Source organism: Oreochromis niloticus, linkage group LG9, assembly GCF_001858045.2.
Source record: "Oreochromis niloticus isolate F11D_XX linkage group LG9, O_niloticus_UMD_NMBU, whole genome shotgun sequence".
Classification (NCBI taxonomy): Eukaryota; Metazoa; Chordata; class Actinopteri; order Cichliformes; family Cichlidae; genus Oreochromis; species Oreochromis niloticus.
In genome coordinates, this window is record NC_031974.2 from 1,172,682 (window position 1) to 1,199,679 (window position 26,998).

Sequence of the window (26,998 nt, forward strand, 5' to 3'; positions counted from 1 at the left end):
CATATCAGCAGCATTATTGTCAACAGGAGGGAGGGTAGGAGTGGTAGATAAAATTTCGGAAATTTGTCGGAACATGCATGATTTGCCAAAAACATAATGCACATAATGCACATAATGCACACCACCTCATCCTTTTCATACAATCCACATGAGTTTTATTGAGCTAAATGAATGCCAAGGCTCAGAATACGCTCTAGTGATCATAGACGTGATCTCAAAATGGCCAGAAATCTATCCAGTAAAAAAAGCAGATGCCAGTAGCAAAATGTTTGTGCAACCATTTTATTTTAATATATGGCATCCCCACTCTGATAAGATCAGACAATGGGACACATATTGTTAATGAAGTAATCAGTAAGGTCTCTGAAGCACTAGGAAATAAAACAGAGACTGAGAAAATGCATGGAAGAAACAGGGAGACCATGGCCTGAGTGTATAGGCCTGGTAAAAATGTGGATGAGACTGACACAAAGTTCTCAGAAACTCACAACTAAAGAGATTGTTCTAAACAACTCTCCAGTATCTTGCAGGTTGAAACCAGGTGATTGGATCCTGATCAAAGTACTCCAAAAGAGAAATCGGAGTTCACCAAGGTGGGAAGGTCCTTATCAAGTGCTACTCACCACACCTACTGCCTGCAAAATAGCAGAAAGACCATCCTGGATCCATCAAAGCCACTGCAAAAAAGTGAGTGACGTTTAGACGCCGACACCCCTAACTCCTGTATGGTGATCTATTGGTGGAGGGAGGGCTGATTGGGTATACCCCGCCTTCTTCTTCTTGCCAGTAGTCTACTCATCAGAGGTCACAGGTGTGTCTGGTCATCATGAAGACACTTGTCCTCCTAGTGGCTAATGTTGCACTCCTGGTGAGTTTCTTAACACTCACCCGAAAGAAAGAAGATGAACAACGCATGGTATCGATATATACATGATAGCACACCCAGAAAAGACTGCTATGTTTGCTCCTATATGCCCCCAACGACACAATACGCCCCCTTGTATGCGAAGGGAATGGACATAATTCAAGCAAAGTGTCCCGCAAGCTACGCCAGCCGTGGGCATCAATTCCATGAGGAACCTCTCCAGATAGGATGAAACGGCACATGTGACGAATGGTTCTGGGTTGACCTGAAAGTGAAGCACAGAAGTAAGGCTAAATCATTCCCAGTCTTTCTAGAAAACAATGGGAATTAGAGCCACAGCCTATGCTACCGCCAAGAGAACGGATCCACGCCAATGGAAACACCACCACCAACTGCAGTACAGACACACGCTCCTGGAGGGCCCGTGAAGAGCAGCAACATCTCAAATGGCACCTTCTGGGTGCAAGGGATGGCCTGGGATATCCTTCCTGGGAATTGGACAGGTCAGTGCGCTCCCATTTTCATATCTGACCACACTTTCAAGATAACCATGGACGCCACGTCAACTTCAACGTCAACAACAAGGAAAGACGAAGCACCCCAGACCTCAAGCAGCATGATTCCATATGGGTTTCCGATGTCCCGGAGGAATTTAAACTTTGGACTGAAAGACAAAAGGTTCTGAATGCTTCATGTAAATTCAACGACGAATGGGATCAGGAGATTGATGCTCTGTGCATTGCAGTAATGCAACACAGGGTAGCATTGGACATAATTCTCGCCGAGAAAGGAGAATTCTCTTTAGCAACACATGTTGCACATACATTCCAGATAATGTGCACTCACCGAACATGACTGATGCTCTGAAAACACTGAGACCACTTCGGGATGCACAACAACGAGACTATGCCACAAACACAGAAGACTGGCTTACGTGGCTCTTGGGAGTCCCTGCTGATTAAAGGACATGTTTTGTTGGTGTTATAATACTGTTATTGTGTCTTTTCATTCATGTGTCATACCTTGTTTGAAGAACATGGTATCAAAAACGGTAACTGCTTCAATTCATGCTTACATCACCCTATCACAGAATGATGAAGATGATAATGAGACAGACACTTGGATATAACATACTCACAGAACCCACTATTTTATGATGTCTTGGCTAAAGATGTCTACAAGTGGCCATAGACTGATGCACTGTTAGTGGTTGCTATGTACATATATAGAAGGAAAGATCAAACAACAGGAGGGAATGTTAAGGGATTTCTTAGGATTTTAGGATTTTTATTATGTTATGCTTAAGAGTACATTTCATTATCTAAATGTGTTTGCTCTTTCAGTATTCAGCTTAAATGGGGAAGTTACACTCTGTGCAGACTCAACAGGAAGCCTGCAGCACAGTTCTATTTTATCTCTTCCTGTACGTCTCTGAGAATGCTATGAATAAAAGGCTGACAACTATTGCACTGGGTGCGAGTCTCCCTGAGTCTCGACCGTGTACACGTAAACCTGTCTGAGCCTTTTTATTCCGACCTGGGTTGCAATACAGGAAAACTCCTGACATTTCTTGGTCCTTGGAGCCGGATGGGACACAGCACTTTTGTGTGACCCCACAGGAAAGCCTCATCGAGCCCTGACGTTGTGAGAAGCCCGCGCTGAAGTCTGTCGACAGCTCCTCTCTAGGTAGAGGATATAAAGTCCAGAGACGTAACGTTCGGGTTCTGGCCGGCGTTCTTATAAGTGGTCCACGGCGGTGGGGGTCGATGAGGTTGACCTGAGAGACCGGCAGCAACCAGGTGAATATTAACACTCAGACACCTCGCGTAAAACGTCTAGGCTCGCCCAGAGGGGTTGGTAGCATTCCTAAAAGTAAACGCTTGCCTGAAAAAGTGGCTGGAAGCTATTTTAGTAGGGTTTCTAGAAGTAAACGCTCGCCTGGAAGGGGCTGGAAGCTATTTTAGATAAACCTTCCTTTATGCTTTACTGCTTGGTCCCTGACAGATACCCATCTCTACTCTTCATAAAATAATTTCCAGGCAGATTTCATATCTGGTATGAGATAAATTCTTTTCCAATCAAGGTGAGATGGATCATGAATTCTGCTTTTGACTGTTACAATGGTCACTAATGTCAACTGCAAACACTGAAGCAGCTGTGTGTTTATGTAGGATGTCTGTGATATTGAAATCAAATAAAGATGGATTTCTGGAAATTTTGAAGTCAATCTGATGGGACTGTTAACAATCTCAAAGAAATTTAGTGAGTTACGGTAAGCTGTAAATGAATCTGATAGCACTTATAGCCAATTACACTAAATCGCCATAAGAATTAATTCAATTAAGAGACTGGTCAGCTCCAGAAAGCCAGCCACGAACTGGCAGTTGTAACCAGTCAGTTCCAAGAACTGCCTCACCTCTTTCGAGTTAGCAGAAGGAAGTAAACTACAAGAACTTAGTCTCCCAGTGAAAATAATCTGAGTCTAGCCCCACTGTTGTACAGGCGCTGCTGCCGCTGATGGCCAGATGGGCTGATGATGCAACGCAAACGCACAAAATCCAGTGGAGGCCTCCTGCACTGCAAACAACTGAGTGTTTCGTGTGTTTATACTTTCTGCTCACAGAAAACCTCTGGATGTTGCTGAGTCACTGTCATAACCTTCTTTGGTTCAATCGCTGGTCTACTCGCAGCTTCCCACTCATGTTCGCCTGCCTCCCTGCCCAACACTCTGACTTTAACAAACTCACTCATCAGGATTACCTCTTTTCCACACCCAGACCACCTACTCCTCTGTGCTTCGCCTCCGCCTGCATAAAGTAAGACTGTTTGCAATTTGCTACATACACTTTGGATCAGCTTCCAAAATCCCAGCTTACACCCGTTTCCCTCATTTACAGTGATCGTGAAAATTCCGTCAGACCCTTTTGCTCCGTTCCACTCCTCAGGGGTCCTGCACTGAAAGTTACCGTGTGTCAGATTCCCAACCCTCGGCCATGACAGCTCCTCACGGACCACCTCACAGTAGCTGTAGTGATTTTTTAGACTCTTATTTCTCAGTTTGTGTTTATGTAAATGACTCTCAAAGTGTTGTGTTAAAGAATCACAGTATACTTTAAGTACATAGTGTTCCATAGGAGTATTTTTAGTGTAGATTCATAGTTTGCTTTGTTACTCTACTTAAGTTTATGGTTAACTTGCTGAGTGCTCCTTGTATTTCTGTTTACATGCGCCCCAGCACGCACTCTGTAATAAAAGTCTTTTTTGCTTTCAGTGCCTTTGTCTCTGAGTGCTGTCTGCATTCGAGTCTATTCCCCTTGTGAATCACGGAATTTAAAGTCTTATTCAGCTGCTCCACCAACCCATCACTCTGAGTGATCAGTGTCAGTAAGTATCTCTTTGGGGATACCAACTCAAGACATGAAATAAAACAGAGCTTATGACATTCTTTTTGCAGAAATCCTGCACAGTGGCACTGCTTCGGGATATTGTGGTGCATAATTGACCAGAACTAATACAAAGCGATATCCATGTGCCCTCTGTTTAATAGCTGGATGAGGTTCATGCATATGCACTCAAACTTTACATCTATTAATGGTAAAAGGGGCGAAGATGCTTTTGGAATTGCCGGGCTTTCGTGGTTGGTCACTGTAAAACCTGTTCCTTAGAAACACAGCAGTGCTTTGATTTTCTGTTTCAGAGTATCTTCTTCCCACACCGCACCCCACATATTCTTGTTTCTCAACTTACTCTCCTGTAATCTCACTTCAGGTTTTAACAAGCACACAGTTTGTTTGCAATTTGGAAGGAAAACTCATCCTTTAAGCATCTTAAACACACCCCCAGCGAACTTCATACTCACAGCAAGTTTTTGAGAAAAATGTAACATTTTATGACCTTTTTGTCCAGGAAGATCGATCCAGAGTTTTTATTGAGCTGCCTGTTCAGTGTAAGTGGAAAACAGCTAAGTCTCCTCCTCTGACAAACCTCCATCTGGGATACTGAGAACAGTTAAATTAGTTTGAATCTGAAATCATGGCTCAAACTACTTGTTGTGAGACGATTTCTTTGTTTTTCCACACCCTAAAAACTTTGCACAGTTCATCAGATATAACTAATGATTTAACAGTATCAGGATTTCATAATACAAACTTCAAATCAACAAGGAAACAGCTGCAGAACATGTGGATCAAAATGAATTCATTAAAAAACAACACATAGACTTCAAGGATATTGTAAATACACTAAAGTGAAAGGAGCAGCCAAAAATATAGGTTTGATAGAATTTGAATGAACTAAAAGGAGTCATCTGCTATCTTTAAAACCACCCTGATGTATGCTGCTGTTTTTAACATTTCTTTGCTGCCATTGTGAATAAGAATGCTCTTGGAGCACTGCTCCACCTTCTGGTACAACCTGGTATTACATGGAAGTACAGCCCAACACCAGTTTAGCTTGAGATTCTTTTTTCTGGCCATAAAGTCACAGCAGTTGTTGTTTCAAAGACAGTTGACGGATTTAGTTCATATTGGAAGCTTTAAGGGCAACTGGTGTGAAATTATTTGGAGTTCTGGGAGAAAGGGATCTAAGAACAAGGATTACCACAGTAGAAGATTAAATATGAAAAAGGATTAACGTGTAACTGAGGTAACAAATAAAATGAATACATGAAAAACAAGTACATTTTGAAAACTGGGAAACGTCAAATGAAAGACACTGATGTGTATATCTATATCGACAGTTTTGATACAATATTAGTTTGGTAAAAACACATTCCTATAACTTTTATAATACAGTAAAAAGTACAACTACTAATCACTATGTTCTAAGGGAACAAAGATTAAAACGGATCTCAAACTCGGGGCCCGCATATTGACGTGAAGAATTTTTTTTTAATTATTATTAAAAAAAAGATTTAATATGAAGACAATATAAGCAGAGTGTTACAGGCATAGACCTTTAAGAATTTAGCCTTGTGGGTTGTGCAGTCCGTGTTGCAGGGAGAATGTGTGGGACTGCCCCTCCTGTTGTGTGTGAGCACGAGAGAGGGGAAAATGACGATGACAGTCAATGGTTGGTACAGGCGAGAAACGGAAGATGAAAGAGTGTAAAGTGTAAACCACGACAGCCAAAAAGAGTGCCTGACAAGCACATGTTAACACTCATCTGTACACTGTTTGCCCCCTCCAAAATAGTAGAGTTCAGATGATGTTTGCACAGAGCAGATAATGAAGTGAATGTTTTTGCACATTGGTAACAGTGAAACAGTTTATTTAAAACATGGGATCGTTTGTGTTTGGAGTATGAACTGAGATTCTTGAAGCTCTTGTAACACTGGTCACAGCTGAAGTTCCCTTCAATGTGTGTACTTTCATGAACGTTACGATTACCTGAACACGAGAAGCTTATGTCACAGTGTCTGCACTTGTATGGTGTCTCTCCTGTGTGAATGCGTTTATGCACTTTAATGTTATCTGCACTGCAGTAAGGAAGGATGACCCACACTGGTCACAGATGTGCTTTTTGACCCCACTATGACATAGTTCATGTTTTGAAATGCACTTGGTGTGGTGAAACCTCTCCCACATTCTTTGCAGTAGTTCATTTTGTCTCCAGTATGTCTACGTTGATGTCTTATTAGGCTCTCTTAATGACTGAAAGTTTTTCCACAAAGGTCACAAAGAAACGCTTTCCCACCACCACAGTGACGACAGGGTTGAGAACTGGATCCATCTGTGTCGCTCTGCTTCTAAACAAAGACACAAAGACAGTGTAAGTCAGGGAATTCCTTCAACATTTTTATCCTGAACGTCACCTAATCAGACTTGTTACACTCAGGCTAAAATTCAAGAATAAAAATATAAATACATACCTCACAGTAACTGCACTTGTAGAGTTACTTTCTGGTGTGGACGTGTTGGTGTTTTTCCAGGTAACGTGGAGACTTAAAAGTCTTCTCACACAGGTCACATTTATAAGATCTTTCTTCAGTGTGGGTAAACATGTGGCTTTGTAACTGTGTGGCTGTTGTAAAGTGTTTCCCACACTGATCACAGCAGTAAACATCATTTCCAGTGTGAATCCGCAGGTGAATATTTCGGCTGCCTGGCTGGCTGAATTTTTTTCCACAAATGTCACAGCTGTACGCTTTAATTCCAGAGTGGGTGAGTTGGTGTCTTTTTAAGCTTATAGCCAGGGTAAAAGACTTTCCACACAACTCACAGCTGTACGCTTTAAACCCACTGTGGATGAGTTGGTGTCTTTTTAAGCTTATAGCCAGGCTAAAAGACTTTCCACACAACTCACAGCTGTGTGCTTTAACTCCACTGTGGATGAGTTGGTGTCTTTTTAAGTGTCCAGCCAGGCTAAAAGACTTTCCACACAACTCACAGCTGTGTGCTTTAACTCCACTGTGGGTAAGTTGATGTGTTTTTAAGTTTCCAGCCAGGCTAAAAGACTTTCCACACAAGTCACAGCTGTGTGCTTTAACTCCACTGTGGATGAGTTGGTGTGTTTTTAAATTTTCAGGCAGGGCAAAAGATGTTCCACACAACTCACAGCTGTGTGCTTTTACTCCACTGTGGATGAGTTTGTGTCTTTTTAAGCTGTCGGCCCGGAAAAAATCCTTCCCGCACTCATTACAGCTGTAGTTTTTCTCTCCCTTTCTTCTGAGAGGTTTGTCGGCCTCCTGAGAGCGCGGACTTCTCGCTCCATGTTGGTCCTGCAATGACAGAGATACAAACAGAGGCAGTGAATGAAATGCAATCGTGGAACAAAATGAAACTCCATTAGTGGAATCAAAGATGTCACCAAACACATTGTAGTTGTGTTACCACCACCTTCTGGTGATACTATCACATTACAATGATGTGCTACAATGAGAGTTGGAATGAAAATGACATTATTGAAGGAATATTGATGACAGGAAAAAAAATATTTTACTTGATGAAAAATTGTGAGTTCAACTGATGCTATTGTTTCAATGTGTGCTGATTAAATATGATCTTTGCATTTCTTGTAACTTCTGTGCTTTTTTTTCCTCGTAATACCCTTGGGCCCCCTCCTCGATTCAGAGATGGTCTTTCCCTTTTCACGTAAATGGCCTCCTTGACTCGGCGCTCAAACCAGAGTTCCTCCCTGTCCTGCCTGTAGGTGTAAATAGACTTCAGAGTCCTGACCTGACGAAGTAGCTCTTCTGTGTTGTGCCATCTTCTTAGCCAGAGGTTGCTTGGTTTCCCCAATGTATAAAATCTGGAAATCCTCCTGACATTTAACAGCATACACTATGTTACTCTATGTTTACACTATGTTTGTGTCGGGGGACCCGATCCTTGGGGTGGACCAATTTTTGGAGCAGCATGTTTGGGGGTTTAAAAGCCACCAAGATGTGATGTTTAGAAAAAACGAGTCTCTGCGGTTCCGATACTCCTGACACATATGGGATCACTACAGGTTTTCGCTTGGGCAGCGGTTGTCCTTCTCACCTGGATCGCCTGGAACTGTCTTTAGGCACCTTCCCAGTTTTGACAAATGTCCAGCTAGAATAACCACAATTACTCAGGGCCTTCTTGATGTGATATTCTTCTACTTCCTGGCCGTTGTGTCAGTAGGGATGGTGTTTGCTCTGTGTTCATGCTCCAGTGGATGATGAGAGTCAAACCTTATATACTGATCTGTATGTGTAGGTTTAGGGTAAACATCAGCTTTTAGATGTCCCCCCATCATCTGCAACTGGAAATGCTACATCAAAATGAAAAGAGTCAACTTTGGGGATTCTATGGTTTCTGTTAGTGAAGTACATTCTGTATGTATGGAGGAGCCCAGCATGGAAAAGATAAAGCTGCTGGTAACAACCAGCTGTGCACACAGTTTCAATAACAGTGTAACTGTGATATTTTTCTCACCTTTTGTGTTGAAGTCATTGTTTCCTCTGTAGTGGCTGAGCTGAGTCCAAATGGCTGAAATTGTTCCTCTGCTGCTCCACCAGACTCTCCTCCTCCTGTTACTCAGCTGGGACACAAAAAGTATAGATGTGTTTAGAAGCAGAGCAAATAAACATTACTACTCCTCAGTGACAACAATACCTATGAAGCTTCAAGGTGAAACCCCAGAAGCAACTACAGAAAGAAAGTCATCAGCTTCCTACAAGAACTTGAAAGGGAAAAAGCCACTGAGCGCCCTGCATACCACCACCTTTACCCAGGGGATGCTACACCCTGTATATAAGGACTTCCATAGATCCACAAAGAAGGAGTCCCACTCAGACTCATTGGTAGCAGCATAAACTCAGCCGCCTACAACATTTCCAAGCACCTCATCACAATCCTAGCTCCCCTTGTGGGGAACACACCCCATCACATCAAAAACTCTGCTGACTACACCAACAAGGTCCACAAACTTACACTTAATCCAGATGAAACCAGAGTGTCCTTTGATGTGGTCTCACTTTTCACTTGTGTACCTCCAACCGAGCCAGTGGAGACTGTCAGGAAACAACTACATCAAGACAGCTCCTTACAAACCAGAACCAGCTTCACCCTGATCACATCGCATAACGTTAGACCTCTGCCTTACCACCACATATTTTAAATACAACCAGGTTTCTACAGACACAAACATGGATGTGCTGTGAGCTCCCCAGTGTCACCCATTGTAGCCAAACTTTACATGGAGGGAAAGAGTGGAAAGAAAGGCTCTTGGTTATTTAACAGGGACAGCACCGAGCCACACAAGAAGTCCAGTCACTTTCTTTATAAGACGCCTTAACGTGCACTCACATCCTGGGCCATCCGACTTTAGGAAATCATATGATAGGGTGGGGCTAGGTTTCACAATGAGCTCACCCGAAACCCTGGCTGATTGTGACCCACACCCGTTTTCACACCTTGGCTCATGTGATTAGGTAGAGCAGAGGTTCCCAAAGTGTGGGGCCCGCCCCCTGGGGGGGGGGCGCGGTATGGAAAAAAAAAAAAAAAAAAAAAAGAGCGCTTGGACACTGTGGACAGGTTTTTGACGGGGCTCCCACACAAACGCAAAGCAGGAGATGAAGCATCGCCAAATATGTTTCCAAACCAACTTCCTTCCAAGCCAAAGACAGGAAAATATGGTGAAGCATATCTTCCCTTTGGCTTCACCTGCACAAGTGCCAAGGTAGGTCTCCCCTGCAAAATTAGTTTTCCCTGCGTCGGGAGCAGCGCTGGGCTCTCCAAATCACGGACAAACAGGATCCCACATTCTTGATTTTTAGTTCACAAACACTTGTTGTAATGACTAACTACTCCTGACATTTTGGACATGTTAGCTCTTTATGCAGTAAAGTTACAGTGGGATACAAATAATATCAGGCTGATCCTTCCGTAATTTGTTCCCCCGGTTCAAATCACGGAAAAACAGTATCCCACAGCTGTTTATGTGTTTAAACCCATTTTGCACAGAGAGGCATTTTTTGAAAAATGTATTGACAGCAATGTTGAAAATTATTACACAGGAAAAAAACTACAGGTAAAATAATTACACCGTGACGGCTCTGCCTTTCTAAATGCAGGGACAGTAACTGCGTGTGTATATGTAAGCGTGTAAAACCTGAAGATAGTCAGATTAACAGTAACAGTATTTTGTCTCTATCTGCCATTCTGCAATTCATCTCATGTAAACAATAACGTGGCGCACAGCGTGACGTGAAAAGAGGCACATACCTTTGACGTTGCGTGACGAACTCTGTAATCCTCGTCCACACGTAAACGCAAAAAAGGAGTTTTAAATAATCTCCGTTTTCGGTGAATCGCAACGCCGTTTACGTGTTGACGAAAAGCCCAAACGCATAGAAACAGCTGCGTTTTCAAAAATACCCGTGTAGGTGTGGACGTAGCGTAAAAGAGTTAGTAGTATATTTTATTACTACCTGTAATTTATTGCCGTTTACTTGTATTTGCTTAATTGTTTACTAAATGTTTGAGGTGTGAAATAAACCGCAACGGAGTTTGTAAACAAAATATGGGTGTGTGTGTTTGGAGGATGTGTTTTGGGGGGGGGGGGGGGGACATTTTTCTTGTAAAAAAAGGGGGGCCTGGCAAAAAAAGTTTTGGAACCACTGAGGTAGAGGATCATCAGGGGGTCCTTTTGTCCCTCTTTGGGTGGGGATGGGGGGGGGGCACTCCCACAGGGTTTAAATCTGACACTCTCCGCCATCTGACCTTAGAACTGAAGAAGCTTCTCGGGCGAGAGGTGAAATGGCTTCAAGCAACTTAAAGAAGTCCAGACGCTTTTCTTTCCAAGTTCCTCAGACTTTCCCAAACCTGTTTTCATCTAACGACGCTGCTTCTGTCTGAAAAACACTCTGAAAGTGAACCAACCACAAACCTAAAGACCCCACTGCACCAACAATGCACAACAACAGCCCGAACAGCTCCTTCTGTGGATTTTACCAACAATGACCTGTCCCCCACCCCCACCCACCCAAGACTTTCAACACTTTCAGCAACCCCCGTGATTATAAAACATGTCCTGGACCTGATCACCACTACACAGTCTCTGCACCCTCAATGGGTCCTCTCTCCATACATGAGAAACGTAAATAGACTCTTTAAGAGACAGAACCCCCAAAAAGCAGCTGGACCAGACTCAGAGTCTCCATCATAAACCACAAGTGGACAAAACTTCTGTTTTCTGTAAACAAAAAATAAAAATAAATTCCAACATTCAATCCACAACACGGTAAAAACATACTTCTCCCAAATCACCAAGAGCTGCACAATAACCACAACAATAAATCTTTATTAGTGCTTTCAAATACTTACACTGTTTACTTTCATCTCTGTTTCATTAGTTTTTGTTAACATCACTTTACAGCAGCCAGAATCATTCAAATGAGACTTTGTAGGAGTTCACTTCCTCTCATGTGTTCACCCACAGCAGCTGGACAATAAAGTTTATTGTGACCCTGATACTGCAGCAGATCGCTCTGATTTCCTGTTATCACTTCAAATAGAAATGAGGCTGTAGAGGTTTGGTGCAGGCAGAAAAACAGCTGCAGGGACAATGAAAAGACTTTTCTGCTCCAACTTCTCCCAGCATGCTGAGCTAATGAGCTTAGCTGGTGTTTTTCTCCAAACACTCTCTCACTCTTCTCTCAACGTGTTGACAATAAACTGTGAACAGACACCGAGGAGAGCAGCAGAAGACCTCATTCAGGAGCTAAACTCAACATGAACTGAACTCACAGTAAAGTTAGCTCGGTGCTTACCTTTAGATGAGCCCACAAACCGAGAAAAACTCCGTGATGAAGCTGGAACTCTTTCCAAACACAGGAAACAGATCAGGGAGCAGAGACCCACGTGGTTCACGCTGATCTCAGCTACGATCCAGGAGACAAGGGTGGGCAGATCGATGCAGATATCGATCCAAACGTTGGTAGTGGTATATGATCGATACTTTAGTTTGTTTATGTCCTCTAAGTTCACTAGTTTACTCCCGTTTCATGAAAAAGCAGCTCTCTCTGCTCGACTCCTCTCCTGCGCGCACACTTTGCTCCGCCCCCTTCTTCTTCTCCTTCTTTTACGTATTATTGGCGGTTGCCAAACAACTGCATGGTGCATTACCGCCACCACTGGTATGGAGTGTGGACAGAAATCACGCTAAAAAACAAAGAAACAAAGAAAAAGCTTCAGCTCCGCCCCCTTCTTCCTGCTCTGCCTAGGTCGTGTCCAAATTCATGGGCTGCATTCTCCTGAGGACCCGGCCTTCGCAGTCTACGTGGGCCGGGTCCTCAGAAGGTCGGGTTAAGCCCGAAGTAAACGGCTGGGGAAATTGGACGGTCTAGCCTTCTGATTAGCGTCACCGCTGTCTCGGTGGAGTTTAATAAACTCGGCCGTCTGCTCCTTGCTATCTAAAATATAACAGGACACTGATTAAAATTCTCGACCGTCTCATACTTCTTTTTAATCAGTTTTCTGTTTGACATTTAGTCAGCTGTGTGAAAACCAAGGAGGAACCCACCCGGGGATTAATAAAGTTTTATTTTATCTAATCTAATCTAATAACTTTAATCTCAGCCAAGCTGATTTACTCACGAACAAACAAAACACTGAAAAAAGCCCAACAATAACATTTGTAGGCTAAGTGACATACATTACGTTTAACCTGAGTAGTGAAAGTCCGCCGTGACCTGAAAATGATGTGCCGGGAGTTGCGCCGTTCTCAGCGGCTTCAGTGACCATCAAGCTCCCGGCTAGCTATCGAGCTGGTGGGTAACAGATGTCTCCGAAAACGTCGAAGCACTTTTGCAAATATGCGATATCTCGATAAACCGAGCAGATATTTGATGTTTACACAGCTACTTTCTCGCCTGAAAATATGTTAAAAGTTTATTTTGTGACTCAGAAAGATTAGTAAGAATATCTCCAAAAGTTGAATCTCAAATCAAATCAAATCAAATCAAATCACTTTTATTGTCACGTCACATGTGCAGGTACACTGGTACAGTACATGTGAGTGAAATTCTTGTGTGCGAGCTTCTCAAGCAACAGAGTTGTGCAAAAATACAATAACGTAAAACAAGCAAAATATAAAAATGGCTAATCTAAAAAGTAATAAATATGTGTACAATATATAAAGGTATATACATTACTGAACGTGTGTACTAAATGTTTTTCTACGTGTGTGTGTGTGTGTGTGTGAGTGTGTATATACATGTTTTACAAATGAAATAAAGTAAACAATAAAATAAGATATATAAAATATACAGAGGTTGGTATGTGCAAAACAGTGGCATTAATGTACAGTATGGCGTGCATAATGTTGAAGTTCCAGTAGTGAGGGTGAGGTGTCTATGACGTGTTCAGCAGTCTGATGGCCTGGTGGAAAAAGCTGTCTCTCAGTCTGCTGGTACGGGACCGGATGCTGCAGAACCTCCTTCCTGATGGAAGTAGTCTGAACAGTTTGTGGCTGGGGTGACTGGAGTCCTTGATGATCCTCCCCGCTTTCCTCAGGCACCGCTTCCTGTAGATGTCTTGGAGGGAGGGAAGCTCACCTCCAATTATCCGTTCAGCACACCGCACTACTCTCTGGAGAGCTTTGCGGTTGTAGGCGGTGCTGTTGCCATACCAGGTGGTGATGCATCCAGTGAGGATGCTCTCAATGGCACAGCGATAGAAGGTCCTGAGGATGCGGGGGCTCATGCCGAATCTTTTCAGTCTCCTGAGAAAGAAGAGGCGCTGCTGCGCCTTCTTCACTGTTTTGTTTATGTGTACTGACCACGTAAGATCCTCAGCCAGATGTACACCAAGGAAGCGGATGCTGCTCACTCTCTCCACAGCGGCGCCGTTGATGGTGATGGGGGTGTGTACTCCTCTGCACCTCCGGAAGTCCACTATCAACTCCTTTGTCTTTGCGACGTTGAGGGTGAGATGGTTGTCTTGACACCAGTGGGTCAGGGCGCTGACCTCCTCCCTGTAGGCCGTCTCATCACCGTTGGTGATAAGACCCACCACTGTAGTGTCGTCCGCAAACTTCACAATGATGTTGGAGTTTCTAGTGGCCGTGCAGTCGTAGGTGTAGAGTGAGTACAGGAGAGGGCTCAGTACACACCCCTGTGGAGCACCAGTGTTCAGTGTGATGGGGGATGAGGTGGTGCTGCCCAGTCTGACCACTTGGCGTCTGTCAGACAGGAAGTTAAGGATCCAGCTGCAGAGGGAGCTGCTCAGTCCTAGATCCTGCAGTTTCCTGTCCAGCTTTGAGGGAATGATGGTGTTGAATGCTGAGCTGTAATCTACAAACAGCATTCTCACATACGTGTCTCTCTTCTCCAGGTGTGACAGGGCAGCATGGAGTGTCAGGGCTATGGCATCATCAGTGGACCTGTTGTGGCGGTATGCGAACTGTAGAGGGTCCAGTGAGTCGGGTAGTGCAGAGCAGATGAAGTCCCTGACCAGCTTCTCGAAGCATTTGCTCACAATGGGGGTCAGGGTTACAGGTCGCCAGTCGTTTAATGAGGAAATGGTGGAGGATTTGGGTACAGGGACGATGGTGGCCATTTTGAAGCAGGCTGGGACTACAGACAGAGACAGGGAAAGGTTGAAGATGTGTGTAAACACTCCAGCCAGCTGAGCCGCGCATGACTTGAGGACGCGGCCGGGAATCCCGTCTGGACCAGTAGCTTTGCGTGGGTTCACTCTCCTGAAGTACTTCCGCACATCCTCCTCAGACACAGTGTGCGCACTGACGTCATCCGCGGTGCGCACACTGTCCGGTCTCATGGTGTTCGCTGTGTCGAATCTAGCGTAGAATACGTTTAGATCCTCACACAGAGAGGCCGTGGTCTGCGGCCTCTCTGTGTGTCTCTCTGTTCATCTGGACGTAGCGTTTTGTGGGAGAAACGTTTCGTCACTCATCCAAGTGACTTCTTCAGTCTCAGCTGACTGCAGGTTTCCCCAAACCTTATAAACAGTACATTTGCATAATGACTGAAACCAGCCCACTGAAGGAACAATGGGCTGTGAGGTCAGTTCCTTAATCATCATTATGCAAATTCCCATGACCATTGATCAACAATCACTGACCAAAACCCACTGATCAAAGAACACTGATCAATGGCCATGAGTACCATTCACAGAGAGTTGGGGAATGGCTGCAATCACAGCATTGTAAGATGGCGAAAGATGTACCCTTAGGCCCCCTCCTCGATTCAGAGATGGTCTTTCCCTTTTCACGTAAATGGCCTCCTTGACTCCGCGCTCAAACCAGCGTTCTTCCCTGTCCAGGATGTGTACATCCTCATCGTTGAAAGAGTGTCCACTGGCCTGTAGGTGTAAATAAACTGCAGAGTCCTGGCCTGACGAGGAAGCTCTTCTGTGTTGTGCCATCCGCTTCGCTAGAGGTTGTTTGGTTTCCCCGATGTATAAATCCTGGCAATCCTCCTGGCACTTAACAGCGTACACTATGTTACTCTGTTTGTGTCGGGGGACCCGATCCTTGGGGTGGACCAGTTTTTGGCGCAGTGTATTTTGGGGTTTAAAAGCCACAGAGACCCGGTGTTTAGAAAAAATGCGTCTCAACTGTTCCGATACTCCTGACACATATGGGATCACTACAGGTTTTCGCCTGGGCAGCGGTTGTCCTTCTCTCCTGGATCGGCTGGAGCTTTCTTTAGGTGCCTTCCCAGCTTTGACAAAAGTCCAGCTGGGATAACCACATTTACTCAGGGCCTTCTTGATGTGCTGTTCTTCTGCCTCCCTGGCCGCTGTGTCAGTGGGGATGGTGTTCGCTCTGTGTTGTAGCGTCCTGATGACACCCAGTTTTTGCTCCAGTGGATGATGAGAGTCAAACCTTAGATACTGATCCGTATGCGTAGGTTTACGGTACACGTCAGCTTTTAGAGTCAAAGGAGTTTGCAAAGAAAAGCGTCTGGACTTCTTTGAGTTGCTTGAAGACGTTTCACCTCTCATCCGAGAAGCTTCTTCAGTTCTAAGGTCAAATGGCCGAGAGTCCCAGATTTAAACCCAGTGGGAGTATCCCCCCAAGGAGGGACAAAGGACCCCCTGGTGATCCTCTAATCACATGCGCCAAGGTGTGATTAGAGGATCACATCACACCTTGGCGCATGTGATTAGAGGATCACATCACACCTTGGCGCATGTGATTAGAGGATCACCAGGGGGTCCTTTGTCCCTCCTTGGGGGGATACTCCCACTGGGTTTAAATCTGGGACTCTCGGCCATTTGACCTTAGAACTGAAGAAGCTTCTCGGATGAGAGGTGAAACGTCTTCAAGCAACTCAAAGAAGTCCAGACGCTTTTCTTTGCAAACTCCTTTGACTACGATGACCTGGATGACTGAGAACCTTCACAGACACGTCAGCTTTTAGATGTCCCCCATTACTGATGGAAATCTCACAGTCTAAGAAGGCTAACCTGCCACTTTTCATATCCTCCCTGGTGAATTTGATGTGTCGGTCCACCGAGTTAATGTGATCCGTGAAATGTAGTACGTCCTGAGATTTGATTTTCACCCAGGTGTCATCCACATATCTGAACCAATGGCTTGGTGGTGTTCCAGGGTAGGATAGCAACGCCCTCTTTTCCACTTCTTCCATGTACAAATTGGCCACGATGGGTGAAACTGGGGAGCCCATGGCACACCCATGTTTCTGTCTGTAGAACTGACCCTTGTATGTGAAGTAGGTGGAATGAAGACACAGTTCCAAAAGCAAACACACTTGGTCGATGCTGAGAGTGGTCCTGTTGCTGACGTTGGTGTCATCCTGTAATCTCTTACGGACTACCTCCAACGCTTCCGTGACTGGGATGCAAGTGAAGAGAGATGTAACGTCGTACGAGACCATGGTTTCATCTGCCTCCATAATGACATCTCTCACCTTCTCGACAAAATCCAGGGTGTTCTGGATGTGGTGTTCAGAGCTGCCCACCAGCGGGTTGAGGATCGAAGCCAGAAACTTGGAGATGTTATAGGTGACCGAGTTGATCATGCAGACAATTGGTCTTAAAGGTGCACCCTGCTTATGTATTTTCGGTAAACCATACAGACTTGGTGTAGACTCCCCTGGGTACAGCCTGTGGTATGAGGTCCGGTCGATAGCCTTGTCTTGTTCTAACTGCTTCAGACAGTCTATGACCATCAGACCATGTCATAACTGCTTTAAGTCATACAGAATAGATATCAGAGCCTTAAACAGGCTGACTTCTGCTAAATGGGTCAAACTGGGCAGAAAGTATACAAACACATAACATCCTTATAGAATATGATGTAACACTATAGATCAGCTTACCTCAGAATATATAAAGCATATAAATAATTACAGCAATATGATGCAACAAACACAGCAGTGCTACTAATCCAAAATACTCAAAGCTTCATAGAACTGAAACAAACATTTTTAGCTCCATTCTGCTGCTGATACATACTTTAGGTTTCTGAATATTAAACTTATTTCTGCCTTTCATAGAATCGAATCCAATAGAATAGAATAATCCTTTAATTGTCCCACAAGGGGAAATGTGGTTGTAAAAGCAGCCAGAAAGACACATATACAAACAAACAGTACATAGGACACAGAACAGAAACATACACAATTTTTCTTACATATTTACATTAAGGACAAGTGTGTAACTTGAAGGCCCTGAGTACTTTCTCCCACACTGAAAACACTGGGATGATAACATTATTTGAACATTACCTAATAAGACTCATTCGGGACAGACAATTAGTTATGTTAAACTTTCCTAGCAGTCCTTCACAAACAGGGAACAGTCTGTCTATTCTCTCCATCTGTCAGCTGCTGCTGGCTCTTCCTCCTCCTCTTCCTCACACACTGCTGAGTTTGTCCTGGTGGATCATCAGGGGTGCAAAGCCTCATAGATGATGTGCAGCAGTGGGTCCCTCAGTCTGTCCTCACTCTGGACACTTGCAGTCGTCACACATGGAAATCAAATGTGTGATAAGCTGCAGGATTCAAACACAAGTGTAACTTATAAATACATGTTCATACTTTTATTCCACAATCAGAGAGAAAGAAACAGAGAGAGAGTGCAGGACAGACAGACAGGTGACAGTCTCAGGTGTACACACTGCTACAAAACAGCACAAGAGAAGGAGGATTTAGTGTTTGTGTTATTACGAGTGCTAAACAAGAAGAGTTCCCAGATGGTCCAGTGGACACATGTGTGACTCCTGTGATTAAAGCATCTTTCTTTCAGCTTAACGAGTGAACCGTCAGCTCGTTCAAACACACGTTAAAGTCCGTTTGGCTCGACACCACCGAACAGAGGCAGCAATATAACATAGCTAACATTAACAGTGCAGTGAATCCTGCTTGTGCCGTCATATTCAGGACTGCAAACCGAGCAGCATCACTGACTTTCAGCTTGTTGTGTTTATGGATATATGACTGACTTTAATTATCCATAAAATCATCACATTCTCTGTAAGATTAAGGTCAACTATTGAACGGCGTATATTTTAAAGTAAAGGCTTTAAAACCAAGTACAAACATGTACATGAAAGTACAAACATCACTAATGTCACACAACTTTGCTGACATGTGGCCAACAGTAATGTTTTAATGTCCTTCATTATTAAACATTCACACATGAACAAGTGACATAATATTCAGTACTTACTTTTGAAAGTTTACTCTTCAGCCGCTCCGCTTCTGCCGTCTGCAGCAAAATTATTATGGGACCACGAAGCGTGCAACGGACCGCACTTGAAATTTGGGGGAATCGGCGGCACATTTGGAGTACACTTCGAATTTGGACAGCCATCATCGCGTTGCTGTGACGTAATAAGTCTCAAAATGCGTACTCGAAGCGTGCGGTCGCTAAATTGGGACACAGCACAAATATAACGTTTCAGAACACTCCAACTCACATATTAGTCTGCTCTGAGCATTTCCACAAAGGTAAGTCTTCTGTTGTTGTTCTTACGTAATTTATCATAACATAATTGTTGATGTAGGTTACAAATAAGTCTTCTATTGATTTAAATTGAATTCGTTGCGCTATGCTGCTTTGTTCACTGTGGCTTTGCGGGCTAATATTTGTTGTGTTTTGTAGGAAAACCAGCCTACAAAATGCAGGAATGCGATCCAGACTGGGCACCCTCTATCAACCTGGGTCATACCGAGTTTAAAGTCTGTGAAGGTTCTCAGTTATCCAGGTCATCGTAGTCTAAGGAGCTTGGAAAGAAAAGCGTCTGGACTTCTTTGAGTTGCTTGAAGACGTTTCACCTCTCATCCGAGGAGCTTCTTCAGTTCTAAGGGTCAAATGGTGGAGAGTCCCAGATTTAAACCCAGTGGAAGTATCCCCCAACAGAGGAACAAAAGGACCCCCTGATGATCCTCTACCTAATCACATGAGTCAAGGTGTGAAAGCGGGTGTGGGTCACAATCAGCCAGGGTTTCGGGTGAGCTCATTGTGAAACCTGGCCCCACCCTATCATGTGATTTCCTGAGGTCAGATGGCCCAGGGTGTGAGTGGGCGTTAAGGCATCTGGGAAGGATCTCAAAACTGAATTATCGATGGCAGACAGTTGGTGTCGTAAACCACTGCCTCTGTTCAAAGATGGTCGCTCACAGTGGATGTAAATGGCTTCTTTCACTCCTCTTTCAAACCATCTGTCCTCTCTGTCTCTGTCTCAAGATGACAAAAGAACAAGGTGATATCGTTTTTAAATTGTGTTGATAGGCCACGTAAAACCAAAGTCATGATAAAATATATATAAGCGGCGTTTTTTCCTCAATAGTTTCGTCGTATTTACTGTGTAAGGAAAGCGCTAGCAAGCACTCTTTGCTCATGAAGAAAAACCAAAACCCCGCCCTTTCATGTTGGTGGAAAAATGCACCATGTCGACCAATGAAAAAAGGATATGGCAACATGACATTTGGTTGTTTAGAAAGAGGGAGAAGACGGCGAAAGAGAGAGGGGGCAGAAAAAGGGAGTGAGCGAGATGTGAGAGATTGGTGACGTTTAGCGTGTGTGTAGTTAATGTGTTGTCTTGTGTAGTTAGTGTGTAGTGTTGTGTTGTGTGTCAGAACAAATAGGCGACTTCTGTCTCCAGGTAAAAAACAGGATGAGTGATACACCTGCTGCTGTCAGGTTTGCAGGTTTTTGGAGTGGCACAAATAATTTGTGTGGCATCTTATTGAATGCAGAACAGCTGATTGTTCTGTAAATAGTTTGAAATGGTTATTTAAAAAAATGTTGCTTCTACTTTGAACAGAAGAGCAGCAACTTGGGTGCAGGTCTCTGCGACTCCGGCCATACAGCTGCAGTGGGTGGCTTCAACCCTCCCTGTGATGCTCACAATGACCCATGGCTGCAATGCTGGTTCATTCAGTTCATTCCCTTAATGTTCAGAACCTCTCTCCACGCTTTAAAGAGGTTGAGGTCATGCATCTGTGTGGATCCTCACTTGTCCGACTGCATTACCTCAGTCAACATCCCCTACATGGAAATTTCTCATGGGGATATAAGTCCCCATGAATGACACTGAAAACTCTTAAACTCAATTTACCCTCCTGTAATCTAACTTAAGCACACCGTTTGTTTGCAGTTTGGAAGGGTAAACTCATCCTTTCAGTATCTTAAACACACCCTCTGCAAACTACCTATCCACAGCAAAGTTCTGGGATGAAATTTACGAATGTATGTTCATTGAAGATAATTTTTTACTGAGCTGCAGGAACCCTGTTCAGTGTGAGTGGAGAACAACCAAGTGTCCCCTGATGGCACACCACATGTGCCATTGAAAACGGTTAATCTGAACATGAAATTTTGGCTCAAAATACTTGTTGTGAGACAATTTCTTTATTTAGTTTTATTTTATTTTATTTTGGGGGGGTTTTCACACCAAACTATTTAATAAGTGTTTAATAAAACAAACTTTAGAGTCAATCAAATATAAACAAATCTTTAGTAGTATCAGGATTTCACAACACAAATGACAAACAGAAAACAGCTGCAGAACATGTGGATCAACTGGACAGGAAATACACTAAAGTAAAACTAAATACATGAAAAAATACATTCATTTTGAAATGGAATATCAAAGGTAACCAAAGAAAAACAAGAATTTGATGTAGATAACTATACTATCTTCCTGAATACTATACTATCCTGAACCATTCAGGATTATTCGCTGTAAATCCAGAAATCAGAGCTACCTCATCAGATCCAAGTGTGACATCAGCTGACACACTTTTTATAGGAGAGTCCAGCTGAACTCTGTGGAGCCTGAAGTCTGATCCTGAAACCAGAAGAGGATCTTTCTGTCTCTTCAGATTCATTGTGATCCAGTGATTTCGGGTCTGCTTGATGTTGATGTTTGCACAGAGCAAATAATGAAGTAAATGTTATTGCACATTGGTAACTGTAAAACTGTATTTACAGTGTGGGATTGTTTGTGTTCGGAGTATGAACTGAGACTCTTGAAGGTCTTGTCACACTGGTCACAGCTGATGTTCTCTTCCATGTGTCTACGTTCATGAAGGTTACGATTACTTGATTGTGAGAAGCTTCTGTCACAGTGTCTACACCTGTATGGTTTCTCTCCTGTGTGCACGCGTTTATGCTGTTTGAGATGACCTGCAGTGGTGAAGGATGACCCACACTGATCACAGATGTGCTTTTTAACCCCACTGTGGGTAAGCTCATGTATTTTTAATGTACTTGGTGTGGGGAAGCCTCTACCACATTCTTTGCAGTAGTTCATTTTATCTCCAGTGTGTCTACGTTGATGTAATGTTAGGCACCACAGCTGACTGAAAGATTTTCCACAAAGGTCACAGCGAAACTCTTTCCCACAACCACAGTGACGGCAGGGTTGAGAACTGGATCCACCTGCGTCACTCTGCTTCTAAACAAAGACACAAAGAGCGTGTAAGTCAGGGAATTCCTTCAACATTTTTATCCTGAATGTTGCCTGAAATAAAGAGCATCTCTGCCAAAGTCCAATTACATTTTGTAACACTCAGCGTACTGGGCGAAGATGACTCTTCGTTTGTAGGTAAACCACTTCATGTGAAGATTCTTGGTTAAATCAATGGATGATCTACTCTGCATGTCACAAGATACTAACCCCAAGCTGCTCTCCAGTGCATCCATTGGAGTGTGAATGTTAGATAGATAGCAAGGGGAGAAGCTTTTAAAACTACGTTTTTCCAACATCAGGAAAGATTCAAAGTTGTGTCAAATTTGATTGAATATTCTGTACATGGCGTTTTCATGTCTCATTTAGCTTTGAAATTAAACTTAATTCACATAATACTTCAAAATAACTGCATCTGTAAAAATATAAATACATACCTCACAGTAACTGCACTTGTAGAGTTTCTTTCTGGTGTGGATCTGTTGGTGTGCTTTCAGGGAACGTGGCTCTTTAAAAGCCTTATCACACAGGTCACATTTATAAGGTCTCTCCTTAGTGTGGGTAAACATGTGCTGCTTTAATTCTTTGTATGCCACAAACACTTTGCCACACTGATCACAGCAGTAAACATCATTTTTGGTGTGAATGCGTAGGTGATTATTTCGGCTGAGTAGCCACCTAAAGGTTTTTCCACAAATGTTGCAGCTGTATGCCTTAATTCCAGTGTGGGTAACTTGATGAAGTTGTAAGTTCTTACTGCGAGCAAAAGTTTTGCCACACTGATCACAGTTGTACGGTTTAAATCCACTGTGGATCAGTTGGTGTCTGTTTAAGTGTCCAACAGTCTTATAAGACTTTCCACACAGCTCACAGCTATATGCTTTAATTCCACTGTGGATGAGCTGATGTGATTTTAAGCCTTGAGGTTGGGTAAAAGACTTTCCACACAGCTCACAGCTGTATGCTTTAATTCCACTGTGGAGGAGTTTGTGTGTTTTTAAACTTCCAGCCTGAGTAAAAGACTTTCCACATAAGTCGCAGATGTACGGTCTAACTCCACTATGAATGCGTTGGTGTGTTTTTAAGTGTCCAGCCCCAGTAAAATCCTTCCCACACTCATCACAGCTGTATTTTTTCTCTCCCGTTCTTCTGTGAGGTTTGTCGGCCTCCTGAGAGCGCGGACTTCTCGATCCATGTTGGTCCTGCAGTGACAGAGATACAAACAGAGGCAGTGAGTGAAATTGAACAAACTGAAACCCCATTAGTGTAATCAAAGAGTCAACAAACAAGTTCTAGGTGTGTTGCCACCACATTCTGTTGATAGTTTCACATTACAATGACGTGCTACAATGAGAATTGGAATGAAAATAACATAATTGAAGAAATGTTGATCGCTGGAGAAAATCTTTCATTTCATGAAAAATGGGGAGTCCAACTGATGATATTGTTGTTTCAATGTGTGCTGATAAAATATGATCTTTGTGTTTTCTTATAACTTTTGTGGTTTTTGTTTGTGAATGTAGATTCTGTATGTATGGAGGAGCCCAGGATGGAAAAGCTGCTGTTATCTCGTGGCAACACTTTCAGCACAAGAACACTGAATAAGGGAGCTCCCCAAGGGTTTATTTTGAGCCCCCCACTTTTTCATCAAGTTTGCGGACGACACAGCTATGGTAGGACACTTTAACAATGGTAAATGGCCTGTATTTGTATAGCGCTTTTCTTAGTCCCCATGGACCCCAAAGCACTTTACACTACATTCAGTCATCCACCCATTCACACACTGGTGATGGCAAGCTACATTGTAGCACATTGTACACAGCTGCTCTGGGGCGCACTGACAGAGGCGAGGCTGCTGGAAACTGGCACCACCTGGCCCTCTGACCACCACCAGTAGGCAATGGGTGACGTGTCTTGCCCAAGGACACAATGACCGAGACTGTCCAGACGTGGATTTGGTTTGTGGATATTATACATGGTTATGCTCAGGATATGCCAGCCAGTTTCCACTGGAAATGCCTTTTGGTTAAACTGTTAGCGAGGACTTTGTATTTTCACTGTTACATTTTTATATAACTTTAATGCACATGAAAAGCTGCTTTAAGTGAAAATACATTGATGGGGTTTTTTGCACTAATAAAGTTGTGGAGTTGTAAACAATGTTCCCTCTAAGTTGCACACATGCGCAATTGCGCACTGCTGGCACGGTCTCTGCGCACAGAAAATCTGCGTTGCGCACAAAATAAAAATTGAAATTGAAATTAAAACCCAAACTTTTACAATTCTGTTTTGCAGTGTTAGTCAGTAAGTGACTGGCTGCTCCCGTATGGGATTAGAACGATGCCACATTATCCCATAGTCCAGCCAATAATGCGATTCACATTCATATATAGCCTGCCTGCACATAAGGAGCGTCCTTATGTGCCGACACCGGTGTTTTAGCTAGCAAAGCGGCGTGGCTGATGTGGAGTGAAACCACGTTAATGACAACGTGTACAACCATTGGAGATGTGAGCAGGACAGACGGAACAATTGACGGAAAAAGTGTGGACTTTATACCAGTTTTTAAATTGTGTTGATAGGCCACGTAAAACCAGAGTTATGTTAAAAATATCTGCAATGTTTGGTTTTCTTCCTGAATACTATGGTTGTTTATATTTACTGCGGGAAGAAACGGTAGAAACTGCGTTTCATAAGGAAAATGCCAGAAACCACTCTCCGCCTGTGAGCAAAAACAAAAACAAAAAAATATACCATGTCGACCAATCAAAAAATGATATGGCAACATGGCATTTAGTTGTTTAGGAAGTTTTAGGAGTGACGACGGTGGGTTGAGATGTGAGAGATTTGCGGCGTTTAGCGCAAATCTTGTGTAGTTAGTGTGTAGTATAGTCAATTGTTTTGTTGTGTGTGTCAGAACAATGAGGCGACTGCTGAATGTGGGCTAAAGTAGTTAATTAAAAGTAGTCTAACATAAATGTAAATAGGGATGGGTACCGGTGTCCGGTGCCATCTGACATAAACGGTAGTAACCAGACTGAAAAGCAGCGCACATTTCGGTGCTTTATTTCAGTGCTTTTTTTTTTTCCTGAGCCAATTCTAGCCAATCATTTTACGTTTCCGAGGATAGTAGGCGGGGCCAGGTACGTACGTTCTTTTAGAGCAGAGCTACAGATTGAAAATGCCCAAGGCGAAGCGATCAAAAGTCTGGCTGTACTTCACAGCAAAAGATGCAAACTCAGCAGCCTGCAACAAGTGCTTTAAGCTGATACTGTGATACTGTCAAAGGAGGTAACACCTCAAATCTGATGGAACACCTGGCGACGCATAGCTTTTTTTTTTAAAGCCGAGAAATGCGCCGTGTTTGATAGCTTGCTGCGAGACCTCACACCGTGCACATCTACTGCGGGTGTGGTGCCTGTTATCGGACCCGGAGTTAGCAACATCCCCCTAAAACCCGAAGAGGAGAGTCCTGGGCCCTAGCCCTGCCAGTGTAGCAGAAATGATGACGGATGATGATGCACCAGCAGCCGTTCTTCTCTGCGTGAGTAGCTTCATGTTGTTCGTGTGTAATTAACGTTGAGTAGGCTAACCACATTATTACATTAATGCAGAGGTTCCCAAAGTGTGGGGCCCTCCCCCTAGGGGGGGCGCAGAGCCATTGTAGGGGGGGCGCGGTATGAAAAGAAAATTTAAAAAGCGCTTGGACACTGTGGACAGGTTTTTGACGGGGCTCCCACACAAACGCAAAGCAGGAGATGAAGCATCGCCGAATATGTTTCCAAACCAACTTCCTTCCAAGCCAAAGACAGGAAAATATGGTGAAGCATATCTTCCCTTTGGCTTCACCTGCACAAGTGCCAAGGTAGGTCTCCCCTGCAAAATTAGTTTCCCTGAGTTGGGAGCAGCACTGGGCTCTCCAAATCACGGACAAACAGTATCCCACATTCTTGACTTTTAGTTCACAAACAATTGTTGTAATGACTAACTACTCCTGACATTTTGGACATGTTAGCTCTTTATGCAGTAAAGTTACAGTGGGATACAAATAATATCAGGCTGATCCTGCCGTAATTTGTTCCCCCGGTTCAAATCATGGACAAACAGCATCCCACAGCTGTTTTTGTTTTTGAACCCATTTTATAGTCACAGATCACTTTGATTACCTTGGAATAAGTGTCACAGAGCAATTTAATTGTTTGTTTAAGAAGAATCTCCTCCCCCTGCTGGAACAGTGCAAGTATATGTTGTCTAGATGGTCCCCATTATCCTTATCTTTAATAGGTAGGATTAACTCAGTGAAAATGATGCTACTTCCAAAATTCTTATATGTCTTTCAATGCCTCCCTATCCTGATTCCAAAATCCTTTTTTAAATCTTTAGACTCACTAATCACTTTATATATTTGGAATGGTAAAGCTCCCAAATTGAAGAAATCTATTCTTCAAAGGCCCAAGTCGGTTGGAGGTTTAGGCCTACCCAATTTCCAGTACTATTATTGGGCCGCCAATATTAGGTGTTTGTTATATTGGAGACACTATCATCTCGAACCGTCACCACCAGTTTGGGTTGCCATGGAGTCATATTCAAGTGGGAAAATTTCTCTACCTGCGACTTTGGGTTCATCACTCCCTTTGGCATCGCCTCTACCCAGTAACAATAGAGTTGTCCAGCAGTCTCTTAGGATTTGGTCTCAGTTTAGGCAGAGTCTGGGTCTCCGGGCTTTCTCACTTCAAAGCCCAGTTGCAGCAAACCACT

General features: G+C 43.5%; 1 protein-coding gene and 3 long non-coding RNA genes across 6 annotated transcripts; 1 reads left to right on the forward strand and 3 right to left on the reverse strand.

The window, feature by feature from the left end:
• The first annotated feature begins 2,411 nt into the window (after positions 1 to 2,411).
• On the forward strand, positions 2,412 to 4,135 carry LOC112847777 (uncharacterized). 2 transcript variants are annotated; one of them, XR_003221561.1, is made up of 3 exons: positions 2,412 to 2,664; positions 3,489 to 3,681; positions 3,763 to 4,135. It is a non-coding gene; the product is annotated as an uncharacterized LOC112847777 (long non-coding RNA). The 2 variants fall into 2 exon arrangements; XR_003221560.1 differs by lacking the exon at positions 2,412 to 2,664 and having other exon boundaries at positions 2,795 to 3,681.
• An 804-nt stretch (positions 4,136 to 4,939) lies between these two features.
• LOC112847740 (uncharacterized) lies at positions 4,940 to 7,104 on the reverse strand. Its single transcript, XR_003221495.1, has 2 exons — positions 6,735 to 7,104; positions 4,940 to 6,611 (listed from the first exon to the last, which is right to left on the reverse strand). It is a non-coding gene; the product is annotated as an uncharacterized LOC112847740 (long non-coding RNA).
• Positions 7,105 to 7,451: 347 nt separating this feature from the next.
• Positions 7,452 to 8,825, reverse strand: LOC112847931 (uncharacterized). Its single transcript, XR_003221774.1, has 2 exons — positions 8,767 to 8,825; positions 7,452 to 7,583 (listed from the first exon to the last, which is right to left on the reverse strand). It is a non-coding gene; the product is annotated as an uncharacterized LOC112847931 (long non-coding RNA).
• Positions 8,826 to 21,164: 12,339 nt separating this feature from the next.
• On the reverse strand, positions 21,165 to 23,986 carry LOC109201161 (zinc finger protein 91-like). Of its 2 annotated transcripts, none has more exons than XM_025910100.1 (2): positions 22,678 to 23,986; positions 21,165 to 22,225 (listed from the first exon to the last, which is right to left on the reverse strand). In XM_025910100.1, the coding sequence occupies exons 1-2, from the start codon at positions 23,500 to 23,502 to the stop codon at positions 21,656 to 21,658; spliced, it is 1,395 nt and encodes a 464-aa protein (XP_025765885.1). In that variant the 5' UTR covers positions 23,503 to 23,986; the 3' UTR covers positions 21,165 to 21,655. The 2 variants fall into 2 exon arrangements, with proteins under 2 accessions (XP_025765885.1, XP_025765884.1); XM_025910099.1 differs by having other exon boundaries at positions 21,165 to 22,228.
• Positions 23,987 to 26,998: the final 3,012 nt, after the last annotated feature.